At 41.8% G+C, this 19,003-nt stretch overlaps 1 protein-coding gene across 10 annotated transcripts in view; it reads left to right on the top strand.

The window, feature by feature from the left end:
* GGPS1 (geranylgeranyl diphosphate synthase 1) overlaps positions 1–13,271 on the top strand; it is a 63,077-nt gene extending 49,806 nt beyond the window's left edge. For 9 of the 10 annotated variants that reach the window (XM_073338139.2, XM_073338137.2, XM_073338140.2 and 6 more), the window contains 2 exons: positions 1,062–1,132; positions 9,598–13,271. In XM_073338139.2, coding sequence (XP_073194240.1) covers positions 1,062–1,132; positions 9,598–10,359 — 833 coding nt within the window. In that variant the 3' untranslated portion in view covers positions 10,360–13,271. The remainder of the gene's footprint in view (positions 1–1,061; positions 1,133–9,597) is intronic. The other variant, XM_073338143.2, reaches the window with a different exon arrangement.
* Positions 13,272–19,003: the final 5,732 nt, after the last annotated feature.

Below are 19,003 nucleotides of genomic sequence, written 5' to 3' on the forward strand. Positions count from 1 at the left end.
CCAACAAACTAGTTAGCGGATTTCCAGTGCGATGCAGAAACGGAAATAAGTCAAACTTCACTTTTGTTGTCCTGGCTGGAATACAGGCTGCTATGATGGCAGTTAGCCAGGGGGAAAAAATAAGACCTGGTATATTGTGGGAGGACCAGCTGCAAATGAAGGGGATGATCAATAAATAAAACATTGAGATCAGTGCACTAGCACAGTGGTTCTCCAAACCGGTCCGCCGCTTGTTCAGGGAAAGCCCCTGGCGCGCTGGACCGGTTTGTTTACCTGCCGTGTCCTCAGGTTTGGCCGATCGCGGCTCCCACTGGCCAACGGGGCTGCGGGAAGGGCGCCACAACCCCCGTGGCCTGCAGCAATGAACCGCGGCCGGTGGGAGCCGCGATCGGCTAACCCTGCGGACACAGCAGGTAAACAAACTGGCGCTCCAGGGGCTTTCCCTAAACAAGCGGCGGACTGGCTTTGAGAACCACTGCACTAGCAGATAAGGTGTTTTGATAGTTAAATGATTGGTCTGACTCTGAAACCTTGTTTTATAACTTGTTACATACCCAAAGAAGTCCTTAATGTTGATTAAATTTAGGTTTATAATATTTGTCAGTTGCTGTCAGATTTATATAAGCTACAGACTTGCAGTCTGGCCTTCATCCACCATGATCAACTATAAACCATTTTACCAATTTAATTACAGCAATGTCTAAGTATAACTTACTGTAACTGGTAGCAATATGTGGTGTAGCATTGTTTCTAGATAGCACCATGAGAGTTTAACGTGAGGCCACTGATATAACTAAGCAAGATGCTGTTTGTTCTATACGTTATGGAAGCAGTCCTCCTTTTCCTATTTCCTGCAGTACTTATGCTATTATAATCTGCCCTCTTAAGTTAAAACTCATTGGGGACATTGTTACTGATCAACGTTGTTATTGAACCAATATTTCTAACAATTACCAGCCACCACTATAAGAACAAGAGGCATGGAATTGTACTGGTATTTGACTTTTTGTCTATTCGATGTCATGGAATTGCCTTCCTCAATATTTAAACCTTTTTTACAGGTAAGCAAGTGAGAACCAAACTGTCACAGGCCTTTAATCACTGGCTGAATGTTCCAGAAGATAAAATACAGGTACCAGTTACTTTCTCTGTATTGCTTAAAAAAGGAGGTATTTTTAAAACTAGAAGAGATAGAGATGATGGATACCGTTAGTTTAGATAGTATTGAATACTGATGAATCCCAAACACTTCCATTTATTTTTTTGCTGAAGGTGGCTTGACTTGTTGGAAAGCAGTTTGCTATGGCTTGCAGCCTTATGAATTTAATGTTAATAAAAAGGAAAACATCTGCTTATTAACATTACACAAAATGTTAGACACAAAAAAGTAACCCCTTGGTGTCTGGCTGTGTGCCCCCGCCATGTGAGTCTGTCAAGTCAAACATTCTCTTCAGAAATCTAGTCTGCAGTGCATTTTTTCTAAATTAACTAAATCTAAGGTATAAAAGCTTCTCACCAAATATCTGACTAGATCAATTCTCCAACTCTTATTTCTGACAGTCTTATCCAGCCAGTCCCTACGTTGATTTCATTAGTGACCATACTTCTGTACCTCGATGTTGAGGTTCTTGTTAGGACTGTCGAGATTAAAAAAATTAATCGCACCGTTAAGGAATAATAGAATACCATTTATTTAAATATTTTGGATGTTTTCTACATTTTCAAATATACTGATTTCAATTACAACATAGAATACAAAGTGTACAGTGCTCACTTTATATTTTTATTACAAATATTTGCACTGTAATACTATTTATTTTATTTTTCAATTCACCTAATACTAGTATTCAAAAATAAAACACTCAGTCCTACTTCTTGTTCAGCCAGTTGTTCAAACAAACAAGTTTGTTTACATTTACAGGAGATAACGCTGCCCACTACTTGTTTAGTGACACCTGAAAGTGAGAACAGGCATTCGTATGTCACTGTTGTAGCCAGGGTCGCAAGATATTTGTGTCATATGTGGTAAAGATTCATGCTTTGACCACCATTCTGAGGACATGCATCCATGCTGATGACTGTTTCTGCTTTATAACAATCCAACGCAGTGCGGACCGAAGCATGTTCATTTTCATCATCTGAGTCAGATGCCACTGACAGAAGGTTGATTTTTTTTTTTTTTTTTTTTGGTGGTTCGCGTTCTGTAGTTTCCTCATCAGAGTGGTGTTCTTCTAAGACTTCTGAAAGCAAGCTCCACACCTTGTCCCTCTCAGATTTTGAAAGGCACTTAAGATTCTTAAACTTTGGGTCGCGTGCTGTAGCTATCTTTAGAAATCTCACATTGGTACCTTCTTTGCATTTTATCAAATTTGCAGTGAAAGCGTTCTTAAAATGAACATGTAATGGGTCATCATCCGAGACTGCCATAATACAAAATATATGGCAGAATGCAGGTAAAACAAAGCAGGCGACATATAATTCTCCCCAAAGGAGTTCAGTCACAAGTTTAATTAACACATTTTTTTTAATGTGCATCAGTATGGAAGCATCCTCTGGATGGTGGCTGAAGCATGAAGGAGCATACAAATGTTTAGCATATCTGGCACGTAAATACTGTACCTTGCAATGCTGGCTACAAAAGTGCCCTGCAAACGCCTGTTCTCGCTTTCAGGTGACATTGTAAATAAGAAATGGGTAGCATTATCTCCCATAAATGTAAACAAACTTGTTTGTCTTAGCAATTGGCTGAATGAGTAGTAGGACTGAGTGGACTTCTAGGCTCTAAAGTTTTACATTGTTTTGTTTTTGAGTGCAATTATCTAACCAAAAAAACCTACATTTGTAAATTGCACTACAGTACTTGTATGAGGTGAATTGAAAAATACTATTTCTTTTATCATTTTTACTGTGCAAATATTTGTAATAAAAAATAATATACAGTGAGCACTGTACACTTTGTATTCTGTTATAACTGAAAACATATTTGAAAATGTGGAAAACATCCAAGAATATTTAAATAAATGGTATTCTGTTTAATCACGAGATTAATTTTTTTAATCACTTGATAGCCCTAGTCCCTTCATATTCTTTTTTGGGAGGTATACATAGGTCTTTTGTACACCTGCCTTTCACAAAAGCAATGATGATGCAATTTCCTTCGTCAAATAAGAAACGTGATAAGCTGGTAGCACAAGAGTAATGTTTCACTTAGAAAGGCAATGGAAAAGACCATGAATAAGAACTTAAGAATGGTCAGACCAATGGTCCATCTAGCACAGTATCCTGTGTTACAACAATGGCCAACAGCAGGTGCCCCAGAGGGAATGAACAGAACAGGTAATCATCAAGTGATCCATCCCCTGTCGCCCATTCCCAGCATCTGGCCCAAAGAGTCTAGGGACGCTTCAGAGCATGGTTTTGCATCCCTACCCATCCTCGTTAATAGCCACTGATGGACCTATCCTCCATGAACTTATCTAATTCTTTTTTGAGCCCCGTTAGAGTCTTGGCCTTCGCAACATCCTCTGACAGTGAGTTCCACAGGTTGACTGTGCGTTGTGTGAAGAAATACTACCTTTTGTTTTAAACCTGCTGCCTGTTAATTTCATTCGAAGACCCCTAGTTCTTGTGTTGTGAGAAGGAGTAAATAACATTTCCTTATTTACTTTCTCCACACCAGTTATGATTTTATAGATCTCTATCATATCCCCCCTTATTCATCTCTTTCCCAAGCTGAAAAGTCCCAATCTTATTAATCTCTCATCATATTGAAGCTGTTCTTATATACCTAATCATTTTTGTTCTCCTTTTCTGTACCTTTTCCAATTCCAGTGTATCTTTTTTGAGATGTGGCAACCAGATTTGCATGCAGTATTCAAGACGTGGGCATACCATGCATTTATATAGAAGCATTATGATATTTTCTGTCTTATTATCTATCCCTGTCCTAATGATTCCCAACATTCTGTTTGCTTTTTTGACTGCCGCTGCACACTGAATGGATGTTTTCAGACAACTATCCACAATTACTCCAAAATCTTTCTTGAGGGGTAACAGCTAATTTAGACCCCATCATTTTATATGTACAGATGGGATTTTTTTCCCCCCAATGTGCACTACTTTGTATTTATCAACACTGAATTTCATCTGCCATTTTGTTGCCCAGTCATGGCAACTCATGAGACTTTTGCTCTCTGAGTAATGACAGGTTTCTTATTTGACTGCATTTCGGTAACTTGGGAGGAGAAAATAGTATTTCATAGGACAAGCAATTAGAAACCAGTTGGGCTTAACTTTCTGGTGCCCCTCTAACTGCCAGAGCAAGAAAACTGGCAAAAAACAGCAGCCTGTATCAAGAGGCTAGACAACATCTGACGAAGGCCTTTGTCCTTGGCTTGAAATAAATCATCACTGGAGGAAGAATAAAAGAGTAAACATTGCTAGCCACATGATACCATTGCTTGGAATGAAGAAAAGAGTAAAAAAACAAAACCACATCACCAAAACACTACTGTTATTAATGCTAAAGCCACAATTCTTCCCACACTAAACTGTGCAAGTCTCTAAGATTTTAGAACCGCAGTCCTTACCTGCTTTTAACTTCTTGTCCCAGCTTCAAATTGAAATTGTTCAATGACTGAGTAATAGTATGTGGCACTACTAACTGGGAGAATCATGATTCAGACTCGTATTTCAAACAAATGGACAGTATCACAGAGCTATTCTGCAGAAATGGTAAATTCATCCATATGACAGGTCAGACACTGTGGGAAAGACATACACTATACTAGACAAGTCATGGATTCCAAGGAGAGAAGGGACCATTGCAATCATCTCATCCGACCATCTGTATAACAGAACTTCCTCAAAATAATTCCTAGAGCAGATCTTTTAGAAAAAAACATAGCCAGTGATGGAGAATCCACCATGACCCTTAGTAAATTGTTCCAATGGCTAATTACCCTCAGTAAAAAAAAAATGTACACCTTATTTTCAGTCTGAATTAGTCTAGCTTCAACTTCCAGCCATTGGGTTGTGTTATGTTTCTCTGCTAGACTGAAGAGTCCATTATTAAATATTTGTTCCCCATGTCAATTCTTATAGACTAATCATGTCACCCCTTAGCTTTCCCTTTGTTAAGCTACTTAGATTCAGCTCTTTGAGTCTATCACAGGCATAGTTTTTAATCCTTTAATCATTCTCATGGTGTTCCTGAACCCCCTCCAATTCCTCAACATCCTACTTGAATTGTAGGCACCAGAACTGGACACAGTATAGCAGCAGTAGTTGCACCAGTGCCAAACAGAAGTAAAATAACTTCTCTACTCATAATCAAAAGTTCCGTTTGTGCATCCAAGCATCCTATTAGCTTTTTTGGCCACAGCACCACACTAGGAGCTTATATATTCAGCTGATTATCTACCGTGACCCCTAATCTTTTTCAAAGTCACTACTTCCGAGGATAGAGGCCCCCATCATGTAAGTATAGCCTACATCCTTTGTTCCTAGATGTACACATTTACATTTAGCTGTATTAAAACGCATATTATTTGCTTGTACCCAGTTTACCAGGCAATCCAGACCGCTCGAATCAGTGACCTGTCCTGTCAGTATATTTGAAAATTTAGGAAAAACATCCAAAATATTTAATAAATTTCTATTGGTATTCTATTGTTTAGCAGTGCGACTAAAACTGCGATTTATCGCAATTTTTTTGCCTTTTTTTTTTTTTTAGTTAATCACGTGAGTTAACTGCAATTAATAGACAGTCCTAGTTCCTATGCAGTGTGTGGATAAAGAAATCTGTTTCTGGTTTTTCTGAGGGTGGTATTTTAGGGACAGAATGAAGTTTGGTTGGGTGACCTGAACTTTATGTATTTGCCTACCTTCAGATGTGCTGTTTCTGTAGTGTAATCTTTATTTTGTGATTTCCATTTTCTTGTGTTAATATAAAGCATGGCAGTATTCTTGTTTGCTGAAACAATATTTGTTTCCATTCAAAGTTAGCAATTTAAAAGTCCTATCAACATCCTTGGATTTTAAATGTTTAACTTAGTCAGTGATTGTTCCTGTAGGCCCCTCAAGCAGTACAGGGATTCCAGTGAAGTGTTGAAGCAATGCAGGAATAGGCCACATTCCTTCTGAGCCAACCTTTCTTCCATGTGGCTTCCGTTTCCCAATACTACTTGTGCCCAGGTGGCTTCATCGCATTCGTTCACTCCAAACCCACATACACTCTATCTAGTTCCCTGTCAGCTACTCTTCTCCACCCTTCATGAGCATCTGCCCATGGGCGATCCATGTTTTGAAAAGTACATTAAAATGTATAACTTTCAAATGTGTAGTATACTCTTTGGGCATATAGACATAGACTTTTTTTTATTATTGAGAGAACATCCTGAAATGTTATCACAATACCTGCAGATATCATCTTAAAATTTAGGGAAGGCTAAGACTCCTTAGGAGAATGTGGTTCACAGAAACTTCAGAGAGATCTAGCCCAAAAACGTAATGAACAGCAGTGTATGAGTGAAATAAAACTACAACACAAACTTCTGAGTGATTTTTCTTATTTTTTTTGGGTGTACCAAACTTTCCAGAGATTCTATAGTGGGATTATACAGTACATGAAATATCAGGGAGTTGGGTTTTTGTTTTTTTGTTTTTGTTTTTAATTTAAGGGGTAGATTTGAAAATCCTGCTTAGAATGGAAAGCTGGCTTCAGCCTTAGCTTGGAGCAGCTGCCACCTCTCTGTAATTCATTGTGACTCTAACTGCATGAAGCCTTGTAATATGGGGCAGTCCGCAGCATTCAGCTCTTTCTATTAATCCAGTGGTTCTCAGACTTTTGTACTGGTGACCCTTTCACATACCAAGCCTCTGAGTGCAATGACCCCCCCCCCCCATGAAAAACACTTTTAATATATTTAACAGCATTATAAATGCTGAAGGCAAAGTGGGGTTTGGGGTGGAGGCTGACAGCTCACGACCCCCCCCTACGTAATAACCTCATGACCCCCTAAGAGGTCCCGACCCCCAGTTTGAGAACCCCTGTATTAAGCGTTTTTCTTTTGGCTCCAGTAAGGGATCCTACAAGGCTAACTTCTCAGAGCACTGCAGTCTTCAATCTCCTGACTGTTTACCTCTTCCCTAACTTAGCTATCACTTTTAAGCCACTGACAATCAAATTACATCTTCTGACACCTTTTTGTTCTTCACTGGCACCACACTGGCTGTCTTGACCAAATACACTTGTGGATTCATTTAATTTCTTCACCAGTCAGCTAAATGTCCGAATCACTTCTGATCAAAAGTGGCACAGTCAAACAACTGTTCCCTTACTTAAAGTTTGGACAGAAAATATCATCCTTTTTCAGGAATGCTGCATCTTGCATCTCCAAGTCAACATCTCACCCACCACCTTTGCCCCATTGCTTGTGAATGCTACTACACTAGCTCCACCGGTTAGGATGGATGAACATTTCTATTAGTCTCTTCTAGACTATTGCCATTTCTCTCCTCTAGGGCTTCCCCAAGTCCTAGTTGTCTGATTTCAGAATATGCAAAATTATGTTCTTCTCTTTTTCTCTCTAGTACAAAGAAACACTTCCACGCTACCCAATCCTGTCAATTCCACTGTCTCCTTATTTATGCGAGGATCCAGTTGAAAGCTGCTGCTGCTTATTTTTTTTAAACACCTTCCATGGTGTTCATAGTTCAACTCCAGAAGAAATCATCAGATTATATAGCCCTAGTTCCTGTATATTATAGGCCACCAACACCATCCAGACATCCACACATCTAAATTCAACAACTGAAATTAGACCAAAGTGTTACAACTCTCAGGAGACTCTTACTATGTTCATAGGAAGAGAATAGGAGAGACTGAGATGTACTAATGCCTAAGCCCCATACAATGGCAGGGAATTAAGTGAAAGATACCGAGTTGATCCTCACAGATTACCTATGCCCAAGATGTAGAGACTAAAACCCTCCAGGGACACTGCCAGTCTGATATGGGGGACAATTCCTTCCCAACCCCACATATGGTGATCAGATTCTGAGCATGTGAGCATGAACCTGAGAGAATTCTCAATACTATCTCAGACCACTGGCCCACCCTGCTCTGTGTCCTATCTCCAGCTGGAGCCATCTGATGCTTCAGAGGAAGGAGATCCAAAAAATGCATTTCGGCAAGGGAGAGAATATCCCTTCCTGACCCCTGCAAGTGACCAGCTGAAGCCCTGAAGCATGAGGTTTAGGAACATAAGAGACACAAACTGGAAGGGGAGCCCAGGATGGCTGAGCCCTGCGCCGGCCGTCCCACCCCCCACCCCCCAAACATCCATGTTATACAGTCTCACTCATAGAGCTTGACAAGCTCTTTCTTAAAACTAATTAGGTTGTTTGCCCCCACAGTCCTATTGGGAAGCCATTCCAGAAACTTAACTATTCTGATGGTTAAAAACCTTATAATTTCCAGCCTAAATTTATTAATGGTCAGTTTATATCCAATTGTCCTCGTGGCACTATTGTTGTTTAGCTTAAATAGCTCTTCATCTTCCCTGGTTTTTACCTCCTGATCCTATTTATAGAGAGCAATTCTTCTCTCTTCTTGGCCTTCATTTTGCTAGACTAAACAAGCCAACTGCTTAGTCTTCTCTCATAAAATAGTTGTTCCATCTTACCTCGCAGGCCACGCCCCCATCTAATGTACTCTGATTTCATACAGTCTCAATGCTAGCTGGTGTCTTTTCTCTATAGTTTCTGCCATTTTAAACTTGCTTTCCCACTGACTGTTCATCTGCTTCCAAACATCTCATCTTGGAACCACACTTCTCCCTTGCCTGCCTAAAGAGGAGATGGCAATGAGTTGTACTGAGGTGTGAATTATCGTTTTGGAGGGAGGTTACTAGTGGGAGTTCCTCAGGGATTTGTTCCAAGACCAATCCAGTTCAATATTTTTCGGAGTACCTTGGCACAAAAGGTAGGAGTGTACTAACGAAACTTGCTGATACAAAGTTGGGAGGCCTCATCAGTATGAAAGAGAATCAGAATGTTATACAGGAAAATCTGGATGACCTTGAAGACTGGAGTGACAGAAATGGGATGAAATTCAATAGTACAAAAATGTAGGTCATGAATTTAAGATCTAATTTCTGCTACAGTCTGGACCCACATCAGTTGAAAACAGAGGAGGACAGACCTGGATATGTTGGTCGATCCCATGATGACAGTGAGCTACCAGTGTGATGTGGCTGCAAAAAAAAAAACCAACAAAAAACCAAGGCAAATGCGATCCTAGGTTGTATTGAGGAAGGCATTTCTAGTAGAGAAAAGTATTGATGCCATTGTACGCGGCATTGGTAAGATTTAATTTGGAATACTGTGTACAGTTCTGGTCACTCATGTTCAAGAAGGCCTTTTGCATGAAAATTTGTTTAATAACGGAGCTCTAGGGAGCCCCTCTCAACAGAGGGAGGAGGTGGACCAACTAAAAATAAGCAAAATACTAGTTAATGCTGTGCAAATGCAAAATATTCCACAAATTTAGAACTTATTTTACAATGTAAGACTTTTCTCTTCTTGTATTATTAGGTTATTATTGAAGTGACAGAGATGTTGCACAATGCCAGCTTACTCATAGATGACATTGAAGATAACTCAAAGCTACGACGGGGCTTTCCAGTGGCTCATAGCATCTATGGAATTCCGTCTGTAATAAATTCTGCTAATTATGTGTATTTCCTTGGCCTACAGAAGGTTTTAACACTTGATCACCCAGATGCTGTGAAAGTGTTCACTCGTCAGCTGCTGGAACTCCATCAGGGCCAGGGTTTGGATATTTACTGGAGAGATACATACACCTGTCCTACAGAAGCAGAGTATAAAGCCATGGTACTACAAAAGACAGGTGGTCTCTTTGGATTAGCTGTGGGCCTCATGCAGCTCTTTTCCCATTATAAAAGAGACTTAAAACCACTCCTTAATACACTTGGGCTCTTCTTCCAAATACGAGACGACTATGCTAATTTACACTCCAAAGAATATAGTGAGAACAAGAGTTTTTGTGAAGATTTAACTGAGGGAAAGTTCTCATTCCCAACTATTCATGCTATTTGGTCCAGACCTGAAAGCACTCAGGTGCAGAATATTTTGCGTCAAAGGACAGAAAATGTAGACATCAAAAAATACTGTGTACATTACCTTGAGAATGTAGGTTCCTTTGAGTACACTCGACAAACGCTGAAAAAGCTTGAATCTGAAGCATATAAACAGATTGAGTCACTTGGGGGAAACCCTGAACTTGTAGCACTAGTTGAACACTTAAGCAAAATGTTCAAAGAAAATGAAAATTAAATAATAATTGGCTTGACTTGTTCTTTGGGGAGGGAAACTTTAAAACCAGCGTGTATTAACTAGACTTTCTTACTAAATCCATGTAAAGAAAAGTGTAGAAATGATGCTTATTTAAAATTACTTATTACTGCTACATTATAGAAACTGCTATATTAGACAACATGTAAGTAGTAATTGAAAGGTATTTGTATACATCACAAATTATCTCTGCAGCTCTAATTACAACTGCTTACAAAATATTGCATAAAGAAATAAACTTGCATAGATCTGTTAAAGGTAAAATTGTTAATTTTAGTTTTTCATGTGAATCTTTCAGTTGTAATCTCCACGGCACAGTCAGTAGTATTTATTTTAGCTGTAGCGTTTGTGTCCTCTAAGAACATTGCAGGTTTTAATTTGAGATGGGTTTGACTAAATTTTCATATTAAAATTAATTTGCCCTATTTAGGAGCTTTTGTATTATTTTTAAACATGGAGATTTAGGTAACCCTTTTGCAATATATTCATTGTCCCTTTTTAAAGTTAACAAAAATACGTTTTATTAAAGTGGAATGGAAGGAGAAGGAAGGCTCCACAAAGATCAATTACTTTTTCTGTACAACAAACTAATCTAGATATGTCACCACAGAGCCAGATGTGGGGAATGGTGGTGTAATAGGCAAATCAGTGTTGCAAAATGGATTTGAAATAATGAGTTATTTTAATATGAATCATTCAGAGCAGTAGCTTGGCCAACAAGGGCACAGGCATTGTCAATTCAAGTGGAACTAACACTCTGGTCTGATATACCACTGTAGTCCCAATTCCTTGATAGTCTCCTTTAGGTAACTTAGTTAAGAGATTCCATCACAAGTACAAAGGAAGTAAATACTCCAACAATTCTTAAGTATGAGAACAGACTAGTTTGGTTATATCAAATCAGATGATTTTCTGACTTAAAGGTATGTCAAACGTGCACCAATAGTAAAAGGCTTATATTAGATGTTAAAGCTGGCATGCAAGTTTAAAAAACACTTAATTGGTGACATTTTAAAAAAAAACACAGATTAACTGCAAATAGTAACACAGCAAATGGTCACCTAGTGTCTTTAGTTACCTCTGCTTCAGATATATTGCCAAAAATTCTCCTTGTTATTTAATGTCTTAAACTTTAAAAGTAATTGAGAAAATATGTATGCGCACAATCCCGTAGTTCTGATTTCAATTTCTGGGTGGCTCTAGGGTCACGTCTCCACTACAAACTTATGTCAACTCATGTTACGTCGGCATACTCCCACCACATTTAGTACATTGCTTGTGCATATGCATATTTGGCTCCTTGTGTTGGAGGTGCACATACTCACCAGGGGGCTTGTATCAATACAGAGTGCAATGTAGCTATACCACTGTCCAGTGCAATGTGTTTTGGGAAGTTTTAGCAATGAATGAGGGGGCTAAATTAAGTCATGCAGGGGTGACTAGGAGCATGGGGTCAACTTCACAGTTTGCAGTTGACTTGCTGTCTGCCATCTGACAGTAGCATGGAGCCTACATGACTCAGCTCTGTTCTCATGAGCATTGCAAGCAGAGGATACACAATCGTGGAATATTTGCAGAGCCACAAGAAGACCCAAATGAGTGGGGAACATGACGATTCCTTGGAGGACAGATTGCTGTGGGACATAGTGAGAACCAGTTCAAAGTTATTAGCATTCATGGAGCAGCTGCAGATGGCGGAGTGCTGCTTCTGGGCTCAAGATACAAGCACTAACTTGTGGGATCATAAGATTTGGGATCATGAGCAGTGCCTGCAGAACTTTCAGATGTGCAAGACCACATTCCTGGATCTGTGCCCTGAGCTCCCCCCAGCTCTCCAGTGCAAGGACACCAAAATGAGAACTGCACTGATGGTGGAAAAGTGAGTGGCAATTGCACTGTGAAACTTGTGATGCCAAATTGATTCCTGACTGATAGCAATTTGGAGTGAGGAAATCCATCATAGGGGTCCTTAATTGCCTCCTGCTCTGCAGGATGGAGACTCTAGGCAGTGCGCAGGACCTGATGGATGGATTTTCAGCAGTGGGGTTCCCAAACTGCAGTGGGGTTCCCAAACTGCAGTGGAGTAATAGCATGCATATTCCTATTTTGGCACCAGAGCACTTTGCCCCTGTACATCAGGAGAGGGGGCTACTTTTCTATGGTTATGGAAACATTGGTCGATCACTGGTTGGTTGACATCAGTGTGGGCTGGTCAGGGAAGGCACATGATGCTCAGGGCTGTTCAGAAAGCTACACGAAGACACTCTTCTGACCAGTGGATTAGCACTGGGAACATTCAAATGCCAATATTGATCATTGGTGACCCAGCCTACCCCTGGCTCATGGAGCCATACAACAGCCACCTCAACAGCACCAAGGAACAGTTCAGCTATTGGCTCAGCAAGTGCAGAATGACAGTTGAATGTGCTTTTGGCTATTTGAAGGGTTGCTAACATTGTTTACTTGCAAGATGGGACCTTGGTGAGAAAAATATCCCACTGATTATAGTTATCTGCTGTGTCCTGCATGCTATGTGTGAAGGGATGAGGAAAAGTTTCTGCCAGGGTGGAGGGCAGACGGGCTAGATACAGGGGTCCTTAGAAGAGCTCAACTTAGAGCTATATGGCTCAGAGCCTTTGCAAGGCCATTTTAACAATGAGCCAGGTTTTGGAGTGTTCTTTACCTGGCCATGTTTTTTGGTGGCCTCATAGGAGTCATGTGGTGATTGCTGTGTGTCAGTGCACCTATTAATTTTGTTTGTAAATGATCCTATGAGTTGTGTGATGCTATGCAATAACAGCTAATTGATCAGAACTGCTGATCCCTCAGCAGCACATGCCTTGAATTAATAAAGATGAATTATGTTCCAAATAATAAATTGTATTATGTAACAATCAGTGCACGAAATGGGCAATTTTAAAACAAATACATTAAAATATTAACCAAACTTAATACCTTAAGAGAACAGAACTTATGAAAGGGAAAGGATACTCATTTCTATTTCATTTACACATACACACGTTGCCATATGGAAGCCACAGTTCATATGAAGCTGTGGTTGTCTTTAATGGCCCCCAGGGAGCAGTGATAGGGGTGGTGCAGTGACCTCCACTGTCATGTGAAAAGTTGGGGGCAGGGGGGGAATAGGGTAGTCCTGATTTGAGTTCTCATTGGACTGTAGAGGGACGCAAGCCTGGGATTGCTGGACCTGCAAGTCCACCAGAGTTTACAGCATCTGTGTTCGCTGCCTGAGAAGCCCCATTATGTCCTGGTGCATTTCCTTATTTTCCTGCTGGGACTCCTGGGCCTTTCTCCTGCCCACTCTTTCCCCTTCTCCAGGCTGTCCTCTGCATTCATCATCCAGGCCCTGTGCTCATGGTCCAATCAGCATGGGCATGCAGATCTCATTGAACAGGTCATCCCAAGTCCTCTTCTTTCTCCTTATTGGCTCAAGCATCCTAGAGGAGTAAAGGGAGAGACCCTGGAGGCTACAGTGACAATAGAAACAAACTTAAGATGCTGAACTCGCTCTCTTTGCTCCCCTAAAGTTTTAAGACTACATTCTTGTGTCTGCTTGGAATTGCCTATGTACTGTGCCAGTCACAGCATGAGCCTGGTTGAGTATGGCCCACCAGGAGTTGGGAAATGAGGAAATTGCTGGGTTGCATGATTCTAGTAGTAGATGGCACTGAATACTGGCACCATTTCCCACAGGCAATGGTGATTTTAGCTGATATAGCACTCCTGAAGGTAACACAGGCAGAGTCAGCACAGCTGCTGCTGGTGTCCCAAAGCCACCTGGGTCAAATGCTACTAGCTTGTGTACTGTAATGGTGCCTGCTGAAGTTGTTGCTGAATGGCTGGGAAAGTGTCCTCCATGGAAGACAAAATAATGCATTCCTCCCTTACACCTTTGGCTGAGGATTAGAGTACCTCTGTGAACATTTAATCAAGATCTCTCAGGAGGATTGAAGTATGTACAAAATGTGTATGTACAAAATGAGCTGGCAGACGACCTAAGCAGGTCGTTTCAGGTCCACAAGTGGTCCCTTTGCCCAGATGTCGCATTTTCAAACTTCCAGAGGTGTGGCTTTCCCTAGATAGACCCGTTCGCCACATGACACAACAGGAAATGCCAGCATTTTTGCTCCTTCCAGAATCACAGCGCAGGATCCAGAGCGGACACGTTCCTCCTTCCATGGGGAGGCCATCTCCTTTCTGTCCATACCGCTCGTTCACAAGGTGCTCCTCGAGATCCGGAGAGAACAAGTTCAGGTCATATTGATAGCACCAGCCTGGCCTTGTCAGCACTAGTACACATCTCTCCTAGACATGTCTGTGGAAGACCCGGTCACCCTTCCACTCTTCCCAGATGTTTTAATGCAAGGTGACTGTCATTTTCAATAGCTGAACCTCATATTGCTTCGCCTCACGGCATGGAAGCTCTGTGGTTGAACCTGATGGAGCTTTCCTGTTCAGAACAGGTTCGACTAGGTCTGCTTGGCATCAGGAAACCCTCTACTAGAGCCACCTACCTTGCCAAGTGGAAGACATTTTTGATCTGGTCAGCGCAGCGCCATTCACTTCTGATACTAGCCTCAGTGCTGCTCATTCTGAATTACCTCTTCCTCCTTAAGTAGCAGGGGCTTTCGTTGTCTTCAATAAGCGTGCATTTAGCCGCCATATCAGTCTTCCATCCGGGTGCAGGGGGCCGCTCGGTGTTTGCTAACCCGATGGTCAGACTATTTTTGAAAGGGCTCGACAGGCTGTACCCCGTCAGCCGGTCCCCACCTGGACCTCAACCTGGTCCTTTCTAGGCTCATGGGACCACCCTTTGAACTGTTGGCAACCTACTCCCTGCTCCACCTCTCTTACAAGGTGACATTCCTGGTAGCAATAACCTCGGCCAGAAGGGTATCTGAGCTCAAGGCCCTAACATCAGAGCCTCTTTATACCATGTTCTATAAGGACAAGGTTCAGCTCAGGCCTCACCTTGCTTTCTTCCCAAAGCTTGTATCGCAGTTTCACATCAACCAGGACATTTTACTTCTGGTGTTCTACCCTAAGCCACATTCCACCAGTATGGAGCAGAGACTTCACTCTCTGGATGTCCGCAGGGCGCTAGCCTTTTACATCGAGAGAATGAAGCCATTCAGAAAATTTGGTCCAGTTATTCGTGGCTGGCAGACAGACTGAAAGGTCTGCCAGTGTCATCACAACACATTTCGTCATGGATCACATCCTACATTCGTGAGTGCTACAACCTGGCGGGGTTCCTGCACCCTCAATCACTGCACACTATACCAGGGCGCAGGCTTCATCAACAGCATTCCGGGTGTAGGTCACTGCTCAGGAAATCTGCAGAGTGACAACGTGGTCCTCCATCCACACTTTCATCACGTGTTATGTGATTACCAAGCAGGCCAGAGACAATGCGGTCTTCGGACGAGCAGTGCGCCAATCCGTCTCCTAGGCTTGTGAAGCACCTGATTGGAATTGACATGAACAAGCACTCTAAGAAAAAATGGTTACTCACCTTCTCCTAACTGTTCTTAGAGATGTGGTGTTCACGTCCATTCCCATACCCACCCTCCTATTCCTCTGTTGGAGTAGCCAGGAAGAAGGCACTGAGGGAGTGGTGGGTCGGCAGGGCTCTATACTGAGCACCGTGAAGCCGTGACTCCAGAGGGCGCCCAGGCCCACTCGAAGGATGCTGCTAGGGAAAAATCTTCCAGCTTTTGAGTGTGTGTGCGCGCGCACACACATCTGAGTGGAATGGATGTGAACAGTTACGAGAAGATGAGTAACTTTTTTTCGCTGTGTTGAGCAGCAGCTCTCTTACTACAGTTAGGATGAGAAACCACCTACTGAATTCTGCCCTAGGGAAAAATAAAATGAGTTAATGTTTTATATTTATAGATCATTACTGTCAGGTATACAGGCCACCTTCCAAAAACTTCTAGATTCTAAAACCCAGCCCCCAAACATTTAACAACTCATGCTCTTTCTTCTTCCCTATGTAATGACAGCTGAATTTACGGACTAGCCATGATCTCAGTCACCACCCATTTTCTTTCCTGTTCTCCTCCAGGCTTATAGACATTTACTGTTTCCTAATGGCTAGGGCAACAACCACAGTGCTGCTGTCATTCCTTCCCTTTTAGCTTTGACTCTACAGATTGAAATAGAACCTAATATTTCTAATATTAAAAAAAAAACAAAAAACTCATGCCTCTTGTACATGTGAGTGATAGAAGTGCAAAGAGTGAGGGAAGAGACTGAAGTTTTCTCCAAAAATCTTTTCACTCTAATTTACCTTTGTATAATATGCTTAAATGCTTTGCTGAATGAAGACCCAAGTGGTGTGCTAAGCATTTCTTCTCCTACCCGCCCCCCGGTTGGCTCTGCCCCCACACCCTTTTAAGGGATAATCAGTTAACCCAGCCAGTGGATTTCCTCCTTTCTTGTGGCTTATAAAGCTCCCGTAGCAGCCTTTCCCAAAAGGTCAACTCAACCTCCTGGGGCATTATATACTCCCTTGTGCTATTTTATTTTCAGTATAATGTAAAATACTAAATGTGGCGTTTAGAAATGCACTTGCCATTGGAGAACATCACTCTTTGTCCACCTTTTCGTTATTGGATCAGTTCTCATTACTGTACACTTAGCAAATGTGAACTCCTATCAAACACAATAGCTGTATGTGGGGCTCAGTAGATGGTATGTCTCTTCTTTATTCTAGTCTTCATTGCTCTGCCTTCTCAAGGTTATAGGCAAATTCATTTTCAAGGAACTATCTGCATTTTTAAAAAACCTGTTTGAAACCAATAGCGCACAACCGTTCGGTCTGGAACAATGGAAGATTTTGCTGGATGAGGATTTAAATGGAACTCCCGTAACTAAGCTTTGAGGATTAACTGTTTCAGGAAAGGGATATTGATTTGTTCTTTCTTTCTTCCTGTACTGAGATACCCAGAGGTGAAGAACACCTTCCTGCTGAGAAGATTGGCCTGATATATCTTCATTATCTGCAGCCCTCTCCTTTTTTGAAGCAAAGTGAGAGCAGTTCCTTTAGCATAGTGTTTCAGTGCTAGCTCTTTCCTCTAGAAAAGCCAAAGTGAAGCACACCACCGTACTTAAACCTTTTCCGTTGAAAGGGAGAAATAACTTTAAAGGACACACAAAATCCTGCCGCTAGGAAAAGACTACATGGTGTGTAAGTTATGCAGATCTCCTCCCTTTGTTTATAAAACTACGTTGGAAGACCATGGGTATTACACTTAATTACCCAATTCATAAATTATCAGCTACTGATTATATGTAACTGTCATACAACTAGGTTTTCCTGGTCATGATTAAAACTAGGGCAAAAATCAGTGAACAGTGAGGATAGTTACGTAACTGTATTGTGTTTTCATCTAACAGTCTGTTTCATGCTGTCTGGATGTTTTCATATAGGATGAACACCTTCCTTTACAACTGGTTAATGGAAATCAAATTAAAACTTGCTTCACTCAGTTTTGTGCTTGACCAAGAGAAGAGTGGGTGGAAGACAAGAAAATCTGACAAAGGTATTGCTAATCCAGCCATACTCGGAGTTCCTCATTTTAAATGGAGCAGCAGAAGCAAATACAATCTGCTAAAAATCTATGTATTGCATGACAATTGACTGAAAATGACTTTTTAGGGGTAGTCTGATATACCTAACTACAGTAGATTCTACTTAATAGAAAGCCTGATATTTACAACTTCCAGTTAATGGCAACATGTTGCTGGGAACCAATCCCATATCATTAACATCAATGTTAACAGGATTTGGATATTGGCAAGGGCATGCTGCTTATTAGCAACCTTTTTTGGAAGAAAGGTGCCACCTGCAGGCAAGTTTGGAGGCTGCAGCCAGGGAAGGATGTGCTGGGACATGACTTCTCTGGTTGCTGCCATGCAAACTTGCCCGCAGTCAGTGCTCAGCCTGCCCCAGACCTTCCTTTTGGGGCTGCTGTCCGGCAAATCTGTCTGCCCCCAGGGACCACACAGGAGGTAAGGGGCTATGGGTTGGGAAGAGAGGCTGTGGGAAGGGCAATAGGAGGGAGGGGGCTGCAGCCCTGAAAACCTGCCTGCACCCAGGAAGTAAGGGGATACAGGCTGGGAGAGGGGCTTTAGTCTTGATGCTGGAACATTGTGGTTCCTCTACCTGTGCTCTCCAGATTGTGCCCTGCTGGGGAACTTCACGCAAGGAAGGATTTGCTGAGCCCCAACCCCCTGGAGTGTGCAGGAAGAGGTATGGGTGTGCAGCTCTGTTGGCCCCAGCACTCCCGTTTCCTGTAGAAAGTCCCAACCGCTAGGCTGCTGCCTTCCCTGCAGGCAGGTTTGCAGGGCTGCAGGCAGGGAAGGCTTCCAAGCACTTCTGTCCCTGGTTGGAGCTCTACAAACCTATCTTTCACTTATTAGCAACTGCTGGATAATAGTAACTTCTTGCTGGCAACCAGGGGGATGGACTCTACTGTACAGAATCATTACTGGATATTTTTTTAGTAGCTCTGAGCAGCACCTGCACAAATGTTAACTCTCCAGAAACTTGAAACTTTAGGCCCAGGTGCTCTTATGATACTAATTGTTTCTCAGA

Source organism: Lepidochelys kempii, chromosome 3, assembly GCF_965140285.1.
Source record: "Lepidochelys kempii isolate rLepKem1 chromosome 3, rLepKem1.hap1, whole genome shotgun sequence".
Taxonomy (NCBI): Eukaryota; Metazoa; Chordata; order Testudines; family Cheloniidae; genus Lepidochelys; species Lepidochelys kempii.